The sequence below is a fragment of the Mus musculus genome, chromosome 4, assembly GCF_000001635.26.
Source record: "Mus musculus strain C57BL/6J chromosome 4, GRCm38.p6 C57BL/6J".
In the NCBI taxonomy this organism is placed as follows: domain Eukaryota; kingdom Metazoa; phylum Chordata; class Mammalia; order Rodentia; family Muridae; genus Mus; species Mus musculus.
This window is the reverse complement of record NC_000070.6, coordinates 117,612,604-117,628,912: the sequence shown is the minus strand read 5'-3', so window position 1 is coordinate 117,628,912 and position 16,309 is coordinate 117,612,604. Positions and strand designations below refer to the sequence as shown.

The following is a 16,309-nucleotide window of genomic DNA, read 5'->3' as shown; positions in this document are numbered from 1 at the left end:
GATAGTAACCCTGAGGCACTCCCCTATCTCTGTTGTAGCAAAGGAGGAATCTAAGATGCCAAGAGCATACTCACACTGGCAAGGGCAGGAGGCACTATGGGAAGAAACTGCTCCATCCATTCTTTTCTCATTAGCTAAAGAAACCAAAGCCTCCAGGGCAAGTGACCCAACACCAGAGAGGGCCTACTTTAAGGTTTTTACTTTAGGTTTCATGTAGGCTTTTTGTACTGCATCATGCTGCCCTCTAGAGTCGAGGACCTCATCTGCCCATTGCCAGTACCTGGAGACAGACCACAAACCCAACAGGTCAATCCCTATCCTTCCCAATACCCTGATTTTTATACTGACTATCTAACTTTGTGGTGGCTGCTATGCATTTGTATCCAGCTTAAACTAGGACAGATAGAGCTGCCTGCAGGTAGTATTTGCTACTGGGCCAGGGACAAAAGGAAAACTATGGAAGGAAAGAGCCTGATCGATATCTTCCTGGTCACGTGCCCCAGGTAGGCTTCCTAACCTAAGTTTCTACTTCAGCACCATTGAGACAGGGCCTAGCACTCCTTGCTGAGTAGCTGTGAGGAGCCTGTGTGTTGTGGCCCAGTGCACTAGTGCTCTGTTACACTGAAACTGACAGCTATGCTCAAGTCTACCTTAGCAGGGTGACCTCCAGGACAGTGTGGCAGGCACATAGGAGGCAGAATTGTGCCTCCTAAAATTCCAGTTTTTGGAGTCTAGAGTAGTAACAAAGTAAAAGAAGAAAAAACAAAAACCAAACCCAAGGAAAAGGCAGAGTGACCGAATTCCCTTAAGAGCCAGTGGAGAAGGGCTGGAGAGATGGCTCAGTGGTTAAGAGCACTGACTGCTCTCCCAGAGGTCCTGAGTTCAATTCCCAGCAACCACATGGTGGCTCACAACCATCTGTAATAGGGTCCGATGCCCTCTTCTGGTGTGTCTGAAGTCAGTTACAGTGTACTCACTTTAAATAAATTAATTAAAAAAAGAAAGAGCCAGTGGAGGAGCACTGATCCCTCCCGGCATGCTTCTGCAGCCAAGCCCCAGCTCTCCCAAAGAGTCCGTCACTCTTCCACAGTATGGACACCCCAAGTGGCTCCTGAGAGTCCCTACTGCCCTCTCTAGTTCTGTGAAAGCAGATTAGATTTAGACTAGTCCCTTCTTTAGAAGGCTCTGGGGGTTCTCAAAGTGATGGACTAGGCCACATGAAATGAGTAGGACACATGGATTCAGAGCTATGCTGGGCTCTGGTAGCTGGCCCTGAAGGTTAGAATACAAAGTCTATGTTAGAAAGGCCTTCAAATGACCAAGCAGACCTCTCCACTCTGTGCTCCAGAACAAACCCAGAATGGACTGAAGGACACAAGGAGAAAGTTCACTGTGGGACCTAGATGAGGAGACTACCTTCAGTGGACAGGATACAGACAGAGCAGCAGCCAGGAGGGACAGGCCCAGAGGTAGGCCCGGTCTAACCTTCCAGACAACACTGCAAGAATTCTGGGGTGAGGTCCACTGCAGAGGACACAGGTAGAGGACAGACTCTTGCCACCCTAAGCTGACTCCCTTTCCTACTCTCCCATCAAAGATGCAGAACAAGGTAGGTACCCAGCAACTGGTATGACAAGGTGCCCATCCCGCACAGAAAGGTGTGTTACCCTTCAAAGAGCTTTAGAGACATGCTCAAATGGATTCCCCCAACTCTATCCCCCATGCCAGAGGGATGCAGCCTTCTACCCTGCAGTCCTGGGCTGCCTACCGCTGATATATCTTGGAGCTCATTGGCCCACAGGTCTTCTCCCCTTTGCACAGACAGACACGGTGGTTTTCTAGAGCTGCTACTGCCCTTGCTCGAGCTCTCCTTTCTTGGTAAAAAGTACACACAACTAGCCTACACTGTAGCTAACCCATGAAAACCACTGCCGTGCTCCCTTCATCTGGCCAGCCGTCTCACACCCTATGCGCCCTGCCTGATGTCCCTCCAAGTGCCCCCCTGAAAACCTACTCATCTTCAGAACTCAGCCAGGAGCCTCCTTGCTAAAACCCTCCCTGACTTACCATCTCACTACCTAACCCCAATAAAAATAGCTCAGGAGCATGGACTCTGGAGTGCGGGCCTTCACTCCAGTGCCTGCTCCACCACCCACTGCTGCTGGCTGTGGAAGGTATGAGCGCTCAGTGCTTCCATTTCCTCCTTTCCCTGTAGGGCAGCTGGGGACTCAAGGAGCTGAAACTCAGTATTTAGAGCCACATCTGGCTTTGTTAATTATCTCCACTTTACATATACAGAAACCAATGTTCATGAAAGGTTAAGTATCCTATCCTTATAAAGGTGACAGTTAACAAGTATCTAAGCTGACTATAACTCTATTTCCACTGAACAGCCAGGCCTGAAATGGCAGGCTGACTGCTGCTCCTGTACACTGAGGATGGCACAGTGCAAGGTCAGTGCTAAACCCATCTTCCCCAAGATGAACCTGCTGGGGAGCTCTTCTCCACAGTGCCTGCGGGCAGACTCCCACTGCATACCTTGATGTCTCCTCTCCTTGGAGCCCGCTCATCTCTGCTGGATTTATCAAGTACCTCGGCAACTCAAGTATGCTCATGCCTCACTCTCAGATCAACTCTAAGACAAGGATACTACCTTTCTTATCTCAGAGAGAGGATGCTGGGGTATGATGACATTAAGTGATTTTCCTAAACCCCCACAACTACCAAGTATAGAGCCAGGATTCTAAGCCAGCAGTCTTCTACTGGTCCAGGGAGAGACTGGCTTCAGCTCAGAAGGCTGGTTGGCAGTGACATAACAAAGCAGAGTCTGACCCACCAGGCTCCAAAAAGCTTTCTAGCATGATGGCCTCAGGCTTGTGAGCCACATCCCTACATCCCTAAGATCCAGCATACTCACTAAAGGAAGAGCAGAGCAAGTCTCACAGACAGACAGCACAACTTTCAAACCAATCCAAGTCCTCTCAGTCTGGTGTGCACAGCGCATTTCTCTACCATTCACTTACATTCAGTAAGTGCTGTGCCCCAAGGCCTGCAGGGAAACCAATATCTGAGATGTTTTCAGACATCTCTGAGACCCCATGTATTCTACCTGCCTCACAGCTCTCCACAGCACACGGAGGAGTCACTTCCAAGCCACTGTCCTGATACTTGGCTACAAACTCATAGTAGAGAAGTGTCTTTTGAGTGGAGTAACTGTCCAAAGGATAATCGCAGCAACACAAGGTCTCATTCTCTCCACGCCCCAAGTCCCATGAATATCAAGACCAGAGCCTAAAGCAAGGAAGACTACAGTATGTGGATCAAGGAAGATGGGGGTATCTATACATCTTACTGCTACCCCCTCCCTGCCCACCTGCCTGAGACACACACACTTGACTCAGGATTTACCTCTTCCCAACTGTTTGCCTATAGGAAGAGGCTTCATTTCTCTAAGCCCATGCTTGGCAAAATCTGACAGAGATCTGTCTACAGCAGCCTGACTCGATGTGGATTCACTTAATACTCTTGAATGCCTACTGTTAGGGTCCAGGGCTGGGTACTGAAAAGAGATTCCACAAGGGCCTCACAGACTAACAGGAAACACAAATGTGCAATTGTATGATACACCTTGTACAAAGTTCTAAGCCATAGGGAAAGCGGTGACAGATTCCTTTCTACTAGAAGGGTGCGTGTGTGCACATGCATTTGTGTGATAGATGGGCTTACATAATAGGGTTCTGCAGGATGAACAGGAGTTTTCTAAACACACTAAGAGAAGAAAATAAAACATAAGGGAGCAATGTATGAAACAGAGGTTAACAACCATGTATATCTAAAAAGCAGTAAGAGGTCTGCTATGTCTTGAGAAGCAAAGAAGTATAGATATCAAGATAGTAATGAGCTATATCATCCAGGACCTTGCTACATAGCTCAAGAAAGAGAATGGGCAAAGCCTCAACAGCTCCCCTCTTGGCTCCAGTGCTCTTCCTGTCAGAATGCGCACCCTGTGACCACAGTTTCCTGTGCCTTTGATTTAAGAGTTCCTCTCCTGGCCCTGACAGTAAGGCATTTCTGTCCCACAGATTATAACTCACTCTGGGCTATTATTCAGCTCCCCAGCCCTGGCCCTGCTGCAGTTAGTCCAAACATAATATCCTTCATGCATATATTATCTGTCTCCCTATTATCTGGAATCATTTCGGAATTAAATTTCAGTCCTGCAATATTGGCTTCAGGAGCGGCGCGCTTTATGGGCTAGTCAAAGGTTAGAATACCAATCAAAATAACAGTGCCGATGCAGCGAGACATTTTAATATTCCAAAACCCGGTAATTGTAAAAGGACATAATATTTTTTCCCTGATTACCCCAAAGGCAACACATGTTAACAAGGCAAGGGAAGGAGTGAAAGGAATTTCAGAGTTCAGACAGCTGTAAGACATATTTAAAGGAAAAGCCCAGGCTGGGCACTACACCATGGGGGCAGGGCAGTGAGAAGAAAGGAGACATTCCCTGTGGCTCTGGCAGCTGATACTATACACGGGGTTTTACCTTCTCTACTTCTGGACTAGACTTCAAGAGCTTAGCCCCAGGCATACATAGTACAGAGAATGGGCTGAGAACTCAGAAACTGGAGTCCTGAGTCCCACTCAGAGGTCAGCAACCGCTGCTCAAAGTAGCCCAGGCACCCTCTACAAGCCAGCTTCTGACCACATACCTGTGCTCTATCATGCCCTCATTCCTACCTGGGGCTATGTGTCCTGCACCCTGTACTTAGTTAGCCTACTTGCTCTTCTAAGATGGCCAGAAGTCTTGAGTATCCAATCCAGACCGTATACTGGCCAGGGACAGTGAACTGCTTTTGGATGGTCCCAAACACCGGGGCCACCAACCCTGCCTGGTTCTGCATATGGACTCAAAAGTCTGCCACTAGTGCAAGCTCCCGTCTCAGAGCACTGCAGGGCTTCTAGGTCCTCACCTCTGACTGCGCTCGAGGTTTACTCTTGTTTTGTCAAATGAGCTTCTCAACAGTCCTAGCAGAGGGGCTCCATGCTGGCCCCACTCAGCCCCCTTCCACAAAGGGTCCACTCTGGATCACTCCTGACTGCTGGCTTCCCCACTGGCTCAGACATTCACTGAAGCATCGGATCTACAGCACCGAGACCTGCTGACCCGCTGTCGGCCCCCAGCAAAGAACTTCATTAAGGCTGAGAACATATTCCTCCATAAGCCCTTAATTTATTACTGCACTGATTGGGACTCTGAATGCTCCAAGGTCAGAAAAGGTCACAGTCAATCGTAGACTCCATTGCTCCCTTCAGCAGTTTCTCCTGCTAACCCCTCTCAGAGACTGTCGGAGACACAATGTTTCTTGGAGAGACCGCAAAAGTTCTTTCTCCTCTTCTTCTCCACTTTCCCTCAGATGTCCAGCCCTAAGCTCACCCTTTCAGAGCACACAGAAAGAGCACAGCAGGACATGAAATACAGGCAGCAATGGGAAAGTAGAGCTACAGTATACGCCCTGCATTTATCTGACTGTTTGATGCTAGACAGCCCCTAATCCCCAAGTGCTGGACAGGACTGGATAACCAGCCAGCTTGCCCAACTCAGATTCCTAAGGCTGCCTGCTTACTTTCCTACACAAAGGCCAGCCAGGCAGGTTGTGGCATGAGAGGGAATTCCTGACAGTTATGAGTGTGTGCACACACAGCTGCATAGCTTGGTCTGCATATACGTGAACTGTTTATCTATGTGTAGGCATGCACTTATATATTCATTTGTACCTATGTGTCATGCATATGTACTGGGTAAAGCCCATTTTCTGTATTCATGTGTATATGCACACACTTTTCTGGATGTATTCCAACCAACCCTTTTGTTTCATAATTCCTTATCTAGAACATTATTCCTACGCAGCTCTGACCATGACCTCTGTGGCTGTACTTTAGAAACTGTCAACATCCCATTTTTTAAATAATTCAAATATCCTACCTTTTTTTTTTTTTTTTAAAGTCAGAGTCTCCTGTAACCTAGGCTAGCCTCAAACTTGCTATGGATTCAAGGGGGTCATAGATGGCCCCCAACTCCTGCTCCTCTTTGCCTTCCCCTCCCCAGCATTGAAATCATAGATGCCCAGTGCCATGCTTGGCTTTTTACATTGGTGTTAGGGATCTTCATGCTGGTGTGGCAAGCTCTTTACCAACTGAGCCACCTCCCTAGTCCTTTTTTGTTTTTCTGAGATAGAGTCTCACTCTATAACCCAGGATAGCCTGGGACTTACTTGCAGTGAACCTCGTGCCTCGACTTCCTGGGTGTTGAGATTCCAAGCAGCAGCCACTACACCCCACCGCCGCCTCTCACAGCCTGCTGTCTGCCTCATTCAGCTGAGCCCACTGCACCCGCTCCTCATTTCCACAGGACCCAAGCTGCTTTGTCCACACCCAGCTGAGTCTTCCTCTTTTCAATATCTATCTTAGATCCCCCAGTCTGTCTTGTCAACTGCTGTCCTGACAGTTATCTTTTAACTCCCTGCTCTTTTTATCACAACTCCTTACAGAAACTCTCCACCCCTGACAGGTAAACCTAAGTCCCTCTTTCTCCACCCTTACCCCAATCTGCTGAGCTCTACTAAGGAGGATCAGCTCTCTGAACAGAGCGGCTCTGCTACAAACTAATGTCATTGACCTGACTGGACCCTCGACACTGCCTCTGACTCCTCTGCCCTCAAGTTAGCTCCCAAGGTAACTTACCAAAGGGATGCAATCCTGTCTTAACTTTCTGTGAGCCCTCACAGACCTCCCTATTAGTTGCCAGCAAATGATTTACCTATATGTCTCACCGGGTAAAACAAAAGTCACCCAGCCATCAGATGGTGTGCTGGTTGTATTTTTTTTTTTTCTTTTTCTTTTTGGTCAGCTTCACACATCATGAAGAAGGAATCTGAATTGAGAAAATGCCTCCATAAGGTTGGCCTATAGGCAAATCTGTGGGACATTGTCTAGATTAAAGGAGGATGATGGAGGGTTCAGCCCACTGGGGGAAGTGCTACACCTGGGCAAGTGGTTCTGAGGTACAGAAGAAAGCAAGCTGAGCAGGCATCTAAGAAATCAATAAGCATTGCTCTTCCACAGTCTCTGCTTCAGTCCCTGCCTTGGCATTTCTCAACCAACTGTGACTTAGGACATGTAGGCCAAATAAACACCTTCTTCCTCCAAGTTGCTCCTGGTCCTGGTCATGCTCAGAGCCATAGACTGACACTAGGATCAAGGGTACTGCTGTGATAGCCTGGGATGTGTTGTCTGTGGGGGGACTGTTAGAAAGATTTTGGAAGTTTGAGTGTTCGAAGCTCACTGACCTGTTCTGAGAGCCGGGAAGAGGGTGTGGACAGCAGTGCAGACAAGGAGGATTAGCATGCTTCAGAGAGAAGTTTCTTCAGAAACTTTAATGGACCTGTTTATGTGATACTACAAAAAATTATTTTATTAGCTATTTTATTGTTATATTTACAAATCAGCAAGCCTGCTGACATAGATTTGCACCCATCTTTGCTTTTTCTCCTGTCAGGATGAAGTAGGGAACAGTCTTCCATCTCCTCTCCTCTTCTTGGAGGCATTCCTAATGACTCCCTCTCCTCTCTGTACCTGAGCATCAGTAGGGTCCAAGCCTCAGTATCCATATATGATTACCTTCATGTTACCCCCTCCCCTCCCCATCCCTTTTCTCTCTCTCTCTCCCTCCCCCTCTCTCTCTGTTCCTCCCTCCTGCCCACCCTCCCCCCCCCAACTGTAAACACCTATCTCAGCCTCTGGGATGCCACCCTCCAGGCCCCTCTGTGTCTGTACCATGAAGTCTTGGTATGAAAGCATCATTAATTACTCTATGCTCAGGAAGGCTGTAAGGATTACACAATGTCATACTGATGCCAAGGATCTGGCCCAGGGCTGTTCAATACAACACAATGTAAGTACACAAGAGAGCTCAAGTTTTATAATGGTCATTATGGAACATTAAAAGACAAAACGTGCTGGTGCTGGAGACATGGCTCAGTGGTTAAGACCACTGGCTGATCTTCCAGAGGACCTAGATTTGTTTCTCAGCAGCCCCAGGAGGCTCACAGCCATCTGTAACTCCAGTTCCAAGAGATGAGATCCTCTTTTGGCCTCTGTGGGACCTGTACACATATGGTACACACACATACATGAAGCCAAAAAACCATACACATAAAAAAAATGATAAAGGCTTAAACTTTTACTTTAAATAACATGAAATTATTTAGTCAGTTTATATATCCAAATATTATTTTAAACATGACAGCAGCACAAACATTAGGAGATATTTTGTCTTTTTTCAGACTAAGTCTTTTTTCAGATTAAGTCTATTAATACTTAATATCACTTCTCAATTACGAAGCAAAATCTTTATCAGAAATGTTTTAGATTTAAAAAAATTAACCATTTAAAATATAGCATCTCTAACTCAAGTGCCTTTAAACACTCAAATTTTCTCAAGTAAATTTTTAATTCAAATTGATTAAAACTTACTACAAATTAATCTCTCAATCATACTAAATATATTCCAAGTGATCTACTGCCACATGCCAGTGGAAACTCTACAGGCGTCACTGTCTGAATTTCAATCCTCCCTAAACTCCACACTAAGATTTAACTTCTACTCTAGCACTACTGAGAGGCGGGGCTTTTAAGGGACCACCAGGGAATGGGAACTGTTCACGTGAATGGATCAGTGCTATTGTTCCAAAAGGGCACAGGTTTAAGAGTGGAGCTCTTGTCTGTGTCTTCTGTCCTCTCCTGTCATGTGAAGTCTTCCTATGATGCAACAAGAAGGTCCTTACCAGGTGATGCCCCTGGAGCTCAACTGTCTCAGCCTCCACCATAACCGTTAGCCAAATAAACTTTCATTGTTTATAACTTACCAAGTCTGTAGTGCTCTGTCAAAGCATCAGAGAATGGATGCAGACATTGGGTGTACAACATAGCACAGTCAGTAACCAGCATCTATTTCTATTAGACAGCTTCCTCCTAACTCTTCCTTCTCTACCTGCCTAATGTACTATCTCAGGGTTTCACTTTGCTCTCATTTTCACCCTATATACACTTCTCTGGCAATACCATGTATCTCCATGTTTTCACTAGGTATTCAAATGTCAAGACTCAGTACCTCTTATCAAACCTTACCCTTTAGCACTAGATGGTCAGCTACCTTCTCAACAGAGCCGGAAGAACTGCTCAGACGTCTCAATTCAACAGTCCTAAATCAAGTTGTTCTCTTTACCTTAAGCTTCTCCTTCTCCTCACACAGAAAACTCGTTCTAATTTACCTATATGCTCAATCCTAAATTTTAGGGCCATACAGGCTGAAAGAATTCACCCCTAACTCTACCAACCAATCACCATTTCCTGTCAGTTACACAGTCAGTACTGCCATAACACTCACTTTCAAAGAACAAATTTGTCCCAATGTAACTGATGTATTAACGAATAATTAAGCATAATGGCAATTTTGCATTTGTTCCTGTCATGCTTCCCAATGATATACTAGATATGTCAGGCGTGATAGTATATACCTTCAATCCCAGCACTTGAGAGGTGAAGGCAGGAGAATTTCAAGTTCTATGCCACCCTGGGCTACACAGTGAGATTCTGACTCACAAAGCTAGAAGAGATAGAGGAAGCTAAACTCAACACACAGAACAATTTCCTATTGGATTTCAATTCTTTATCCCACCACTTCACAATAACTCACCAACTATAGCCCTTCTTATGTCTATTTCTACATACAAACTCTAGACTTATTTTTGACCAAAGTGGTATATTTATTATAGTATTTATGTATTTCTTAATCATTTAACTATTTTATTTTATTTTATTTTACTTTATTTTTATTTGGAGGGGGGGTGTAAAGATAAGTTTTCTCTGTACAGCCCTGGCTGTCCTGGAATTCACTCTGTATACCAGGCTGGCCTCGAACTCAGAGAAGCCCTGCCTCTGCTCCTGAGTGCCCCACCACCTGGCAGACATCTATCCTTCTTTGCTATGCTACTATGAAGTTTCTGTGTGCTACACTGTCTAAGTCACTTCTACTGCATGGCTTTCCTTAGTATAAGAGAGTTTGTTGTTTGGTTTGTATTTTGAGACAAGGTCTTACTCTATAGCCTAGATTGGTCTTTCACTCTCAGCTCAGGCTGGCCTTGAAGTAAAGACAATTCTCCTGTCTCAGCCTTCCAAGTGCTGGGATTACAGGCCTGTGTGGCCACATCCAGCTGGGCTATAGCATGAGGCTCTGTCTCAAAACAAAACAAAAAAGCAAATGAGATAAAATTTTCTTCTAGTAGCTCCTGTTTATCCTATAAGTAAGAGCCAAAATCCAAACATGGCCTACAAGCTCCAGCATCACTGTCTACTTCCTTATTTCCTCCTCTCTCACATCCCTAGGCCTTGGCAGTTATTCACTCAGTAAATGACAATTAAGCTACTCTGTACCGTGAGCCATCCAATGTGAAGGGGCTAGAACAATGAACAAGAGGCAGAACTTCTGTCTTCCTGGCTTTTATAAAAATAGCAGGCTTCTCTTCACCTCAGGGCCTCACCATATGCTGCTTCCTAAGGTTGGCCAGTTCTTCCTTCAGTCTATAATTTAGATAGCCTTCCTCACACTCTACCTCAATAAAGCCAGTTCTTTATTATATGAACTTCAAACTGTCTGAACAGGTTATTGAATAGAAGTCATATGATCTGTAACAGTCACCTTTTTTGTTATATTCCTAGAACCTAACACAGTACCTGGCACACAGAAGGTACTCTGAATGTGTGCTTATGGAAGAGATAATATTACGTCTTTGTGCTTTATGGGTATATATATATATAAATACATTTATGTGCATACATGTGTCTTAGTCAGGGTTTCTATTCCTGCACAAACATCATGACCAAGAAGCAAGTTGGGGAGGAAAGGGTTTATTCAGCTTACACTTCCATGCTGCTGCTGTTCATCACCAAAGGAAGTCAGGACTGGAACTCAAGCAGGTCAGGAAGCAGGAGCTGATGCAGAGGCCATGGAGGGATGTTCCTTACTGGCTTGCTTTCCCCACCTTGCTCAGCTTGCTTTCTTATAGAACCCAGAACTATCAGCCCAGAGATGGCACCACCCACAATGGGCCCTCCCACCTTGGTCACTAATTGAGAAAATGCCTTACAGATGAATCTCATGGAGGCATTTCCTCAAGGGAGGCTCCTTTCTTTGTGATAACTCCAGCTTATGTCAAGTTGACACAAAACCAACAAGTACAACATATTTTCAAGTATTTCTGCAGATGACTGTTTATGTGAATATACGTGTACACATGCGTGTGTGCGTGCACATACACACACAAACACAGGCAGATGTATTCCTTTATTCCCTAGTAACATCTTTAATCTCCTGGAAAGAGCTGGGAGCAGAACTTCAAGTTCTCTTTAAGTTGACAGCTCAATAAAGAAATCTAAGCTCATTCAACAAAATCCCAAATGTCAGCCAACAGTGACTTTTGCCACTCTCCTACAGGAGATGTAGGTAGCGGTATAAAACACGGCTACAAAACACGGCTGTTGAAAAGTTACTCTTTTTGAGGCAGCCCAGTTTATAAAGAGGAGAGGAGAACTGAAAAGGCTTTTCAGATTAGAGGCCTTATCTGTTTCCAGTTCTTCTCAGATTAAAGGCCTTAGGAAAGTAAGATGCTGAGTTCCTATCTAGTAACTAACATAGTCACATACCTGGAACACAATGTAGCTGGGTGCTAGAGAGGAAACACCCTTGCTTTCCTCAGGTCTGCATGGACCTGGGAAAACACAGGGTCAACTGAGAATAGAGTCCTCAGTTTCCCTTTATATCCATTCCTTCCTTCCATGTCTTGGCATCCCAGTAGAAAACTGATTGAAGAGTCTCAAGCTGGCCTGAAGCGCCAAGGTGACCCTAGTGTTACCATATGGGTCAGCTGCTCTCCTGCCCTTCTGCCTAGGAACCTAAAGGCAGAGAGCTACCACACACCAAAAAGTCAAGTGAACTTCAGAGTAATTGTTCATGGTCAGTGCCTGCCTCGCCTGGCCGGGCATTCACATTGCATTTGTTGAGACCAGCAAGCAGACCCAGATGAGCTCTGACAGCTGGCACACTGTTTTCCTGGATAGCATGTCTATCTACACAGGCATGCCTCGCTCCACTCAGGAGGGTCTCTATGAAGCTAGTTCTCAATGAAGAGGTGGCCAGCAAGTATACATACTCTGAGTCTAGCTAACTGCAGTCTAGCCCCACTGAGGACACAGGCAAGAACCAGGCTCTGTCTCTGCACTCCGAAGGACAGGAGTAACAGCTTGGCCCTAATTCCACCGGAGTTAACTGATATCCCACGTCCAGGGAGCCTCACAGCAAGAGCAGCTCAGTGGGAGTGATGCCTGAACCACAGCTTCACGGGGCGGCATAGGCCTGACGATGATGGCAGGGGGCATTTCCCGAAGAGAGCCAGCCAGCTCAAGGCTCAAAGGCAGGGCAGAGCCTAGCTTCTTCAGTGAAAGACGAGAAGTAGTATCAGAGTGCAAAGGACACATACTAAGTGAAAGCAGGACAAAACATGCAACCACATCCAAGGTCATCTCGGTGCAGAGCAAATCCTTACAAAATTAGTTGCCCCACTATTCTTCCAAGTTAGTTTCATCCACACAAGTCTACAATGCTGTCTTAGTGCCAAGATCCTCCTTCATGCTCCAAGTGTTCTAGCTTCCACTGTCCTCCCCATACATGAACAAGGCTCTGCTAGGATCAGGGAAACCAAAATCATCTTAGGCAACCCATCTTCCTAACTAGAGGCACAGAGAGCACATTCATGAGTATAAAGAGAGAGACTGCTGTAGCAGGTGGTTCTGATGCTAAGGTCCTGTTCCCTAATTGGTTCTTAATCCATCAATCAATATGCCAGGAACCAATTGCTGGGCAGAAGGAAAGAATTGGGACTTCTGGGTCTCTGCAGGAGGCCAAGGGAAGCGGAAGAGAAAGGGAGATTTTTGCCATGCTTTGGAGGGAGAAAAGGTGACCAGCCACAGGGAGATAAGAAACACAACTAAGTGGAGGGCAGTTTAGGGTTGCTGATCAAGGAGAAGGTAACTAAGAGGCTAAAGTTGAGGGCAGATTTAAGGTGCTGAGCTGGGAGTGAAAATAAAGGCCGGAGATAGCCGAGGAAGGCTTAGACGAGCCCAGCAATTGAGCCAATAAGGCGGGTTTAAAAATAAGCTAGTATGTGACTGCACGCACCTGTCTTTCATTTGTGGATCAGAGAGAACTTGGGCTGGGCTGGCAGTAAGGTCTGCACAGAGCATAAAGAACTATACCCAACAGACTGCCTTCTGAAAGGCTCAACTAGAACCATATTTCTCCTAGTGACTACACAGCTCAGCCCAGAGATTCAGAAGAAAAAGCTCTGTGTATGTTTGGAAGACACCAATAGTACTCCTCCCAGCAGCCGGACCCTCAGGCAGCTCCCACTCCCCAGAAATATCAATAGTTCAGTACAGATTACCCAGGGAAGAGAAAGGGGAATATTGAGAAAAGAAACAAAAAGACACCAGAGTTGGGGGTGGTGGTGAAGGACAGGAGAACCAAAGGCCCTGGGAGGAGCTCAGAGGTACCTTTTTTAGATTAATCCACTGCTTGAAGTAATCCGCCACTGGCAAGCCTAGATAATGGCACTGTCCTGGAAGCCTACAAGAAAGAGAAGAGAGAACAAGTTAGAAACACGCATGTCCCAAAATGTGGAGTCTTAAGCTATAATGAAAAAAAAAATCTACTTAACAGAGAGACCATGAGGATCAACAAATCAGCAGGGGGGCCAGTAAGGAAGATATTCCACCTTCCTCAGAACCAAGTATGAGTTTCAAGAGATATTACAAAGAATAACATCAGTTGCTACTATTTCCTAATTTTCAAACTGTATTTTTTTAACATGTTAAGGCCTTTACTTATATCTGTCCTCAAACTGATTCCATGAGGTAGATACTGTTATCTATTATGGTCTCCCTGAATCGTATTACTTCCTTCTCTTTCTCTGATGTTCCTTACCCTTTGTGTCTTAGAGACTAATTGCTAAACTAAGTATTTCAGAAAAATCACACTGAGTTCTGGGTGTAAAGAGGCCACCAGAAGCAAGAGGAACACAGGGGGCCTGGTCAGAAAAGGGTAGGCAGTCCCTGTCTTATTTTCCCGTAGCTAACCTTAGCCACCTCCTGATGACATTACTTGACATAGGTCTGGAGTCCTGCTGGTTCTGGCTAGCTGTGGAGAAAAAGGGATTCCCTTTCCTGTTGAATTTCAGCGTCACATGACAGCTATAGATATCACCCCTGGTTAGGAAGGGTACAGCTCAGGGGTATCCTGCCTGCTCCTCTCAAAGAAGCATCTATACCTCAGAAGCCACAGTGAGAACAACCAGAAAGGAAGCTCATCTAAACAGTCATTCATATCTGAGCATGGTCCAGCGGGAGCCCTGAGGGCTCTCTATGTTCTCTGTGGTGGAAGTATGGAGAGGGGGATACCAATCTTACTCAGGAGCTCTATGCATGGAAATTTGCAGATTCAAGGAGAAGAACAGGGTTGCTGAGTGCTTCTCTGAATGTTCCAGCCCTCTGTCTCCAAGTATATGCAGCAAGGCCCAAACTCCTCTTCATGAGAGGCAGAGGCAGAGCTAGAACTTGAACATGCAGGAGTCTCACAGGAAGATAGCTATACATCTCTATCACATAACAGAGCACACAAGGTGGGTTAGGGTGGTCACCATCGCTTATACAAACGAGGGAACAGATTCAGTAAAGAAAAGGGATTTGCTCAATCATGCAACAAGCCAAGAAGAGAACTAGAAATGGACTCTGGGGCTTCGGAATGGCAAGTGACAATTGCACATATTCAGCGAGAGGCCTTGACTCGTCCTGGAGAAGGCAAAGCTTGTAGAGGTAGGTAGGATGGAGTTTACTGCTAAAGGTTATAGTTTTTGTGTTTTGTTTTTTTAACTCAATATTCTTAGGCATCTCAGGCTAAGGTCAGCAGGTCCCAGTAGACACCTGGTTCCACCAGTTGGCAAAGAAAAGGGCAAAGGTTCCTGGCACTAAGGGGAAAATGCTGAGTTTTTGCCAGATACTGATCCCAAGGAAAAGAGCCACTGGCAGTGGGCCCTGAACTAGCCTACGGGCATAAACGTGCAGGCAAGTTTATGGTGCCCAGGTCTCCATGCAGCTGGATTCACTGGGCACAAAGCTCCCCAACTGCCCAAACATCATCTGGTCATGCTTATTACTGTTGCCCAATGAAATTTTATGCACCGAGTCCACAGGTGTGATTTCCCCTTCTTTATGAGGGGTCGGAATGACATCACTGATGGCCAATAGAAAAAACCCAATTATGTCCAGGCCATAAAAAGGAATGGGATTTTTCCCCCACCAAATCAAAACTTCCTTCAGTTTCATGAATACAAGGAGGCCCCTTTTAAGGACACCCCTCACCCCAACACATGCATGGCAGTCAGTCCTGCCTATGGGCTCTAAAGCAAGGTACATGATCACTCTTCAAATGGTATGAGGCTAGAGGCAGAAGGGGCCCTACTTTGGCATTTATCATGGTCTTGCTCTGATCACAGTGGCCCTTCAAGTCACCAGAACAGAACCTCAAACCTATCATCAGATGTTTTCCAGGATCCTTGCTTCTGATTGGCAGAAGTTAGAGAAAGATGAGGTACTTCTTAAGTTTCCTACTGATCTTTTAAATAACAAAATGAGAACTTCTACTTTGAAAGAAGAAAGGATAAGGGAGGATAGCGCTGTTAGAAAATGTCTCTCCCCACAAACAGACAACAAAGCAAAGGGAGTCCCACCTTCCCCACCCCAGCCCTCACTCAGGCCTACCACCTGCAACTGAACCGCTCTGGTCTGGCCCAGACAGCCTTGATAGCAAACAGGTGTGGCTAGCTTGGCGCCAGCCAAAGCAGGGGAGTTGCTCATTAAGGGAGGTTGCACACCCCACCCCTTGCTAATGGGTATAGCCAAGGTGGAACCACTGGAAGTAGGAGCTCAACTTTGAAGATCAGGTGAGCAGAGCATGGGGGACCATTGCTAGGTCTGCGTCAAGGAGATCGAAGAGGTTTGACAGACAGTCCAAAGGGCAGGTCCAGCAAGAGAGCAGACGCCTTTAATCCCAACACTTGGGAGGCAGAGGCAGAGGCAGGCAGATTTCTGAGTTCGAGGCCAGCCTGGTCTACAGAGTGAGTTCCAGGACAGCCAG

The 16,309-nt window shown here is 46.0% G+C and overlaps 1 protein-coding gene across 36 annotated transcripts in view; it reads right to left on the bottom strand.

Annotated features, from left to right (window-relative positions):
* Eri3 (exoribonuclease 3) overlaps window positions 1-16,309 on the bottom strand; it is a 124,057-nt gene that overhangs the window by 45,385 nt on the left and 62,363 nt on the right. For 34 of the 36 annotated variants that reach the window (XR_003954874.1, XR_003954875.1, XM_030253202.1 and 31 more), the window contains one exon: window positions 13,672-13,744. Coding sequence is in view for 32 of the 36 variants with exons in the window: in XM_030253202.1 (XP_030109062.1) it covers window positions 13,672-13,744 (73 nt within the window). In the remaining 4 variants the exon portion in view is untranslated. Of the gene's footprint in view, window positions 1-7,352; window positions 7,462-13,671; window positions 13,745-16,309 lie in introns of all 36 variants that reach the window. The other 2 variants (XR_003954876.1, XR_003954877.1) reach the window with 1 other exon arrangement.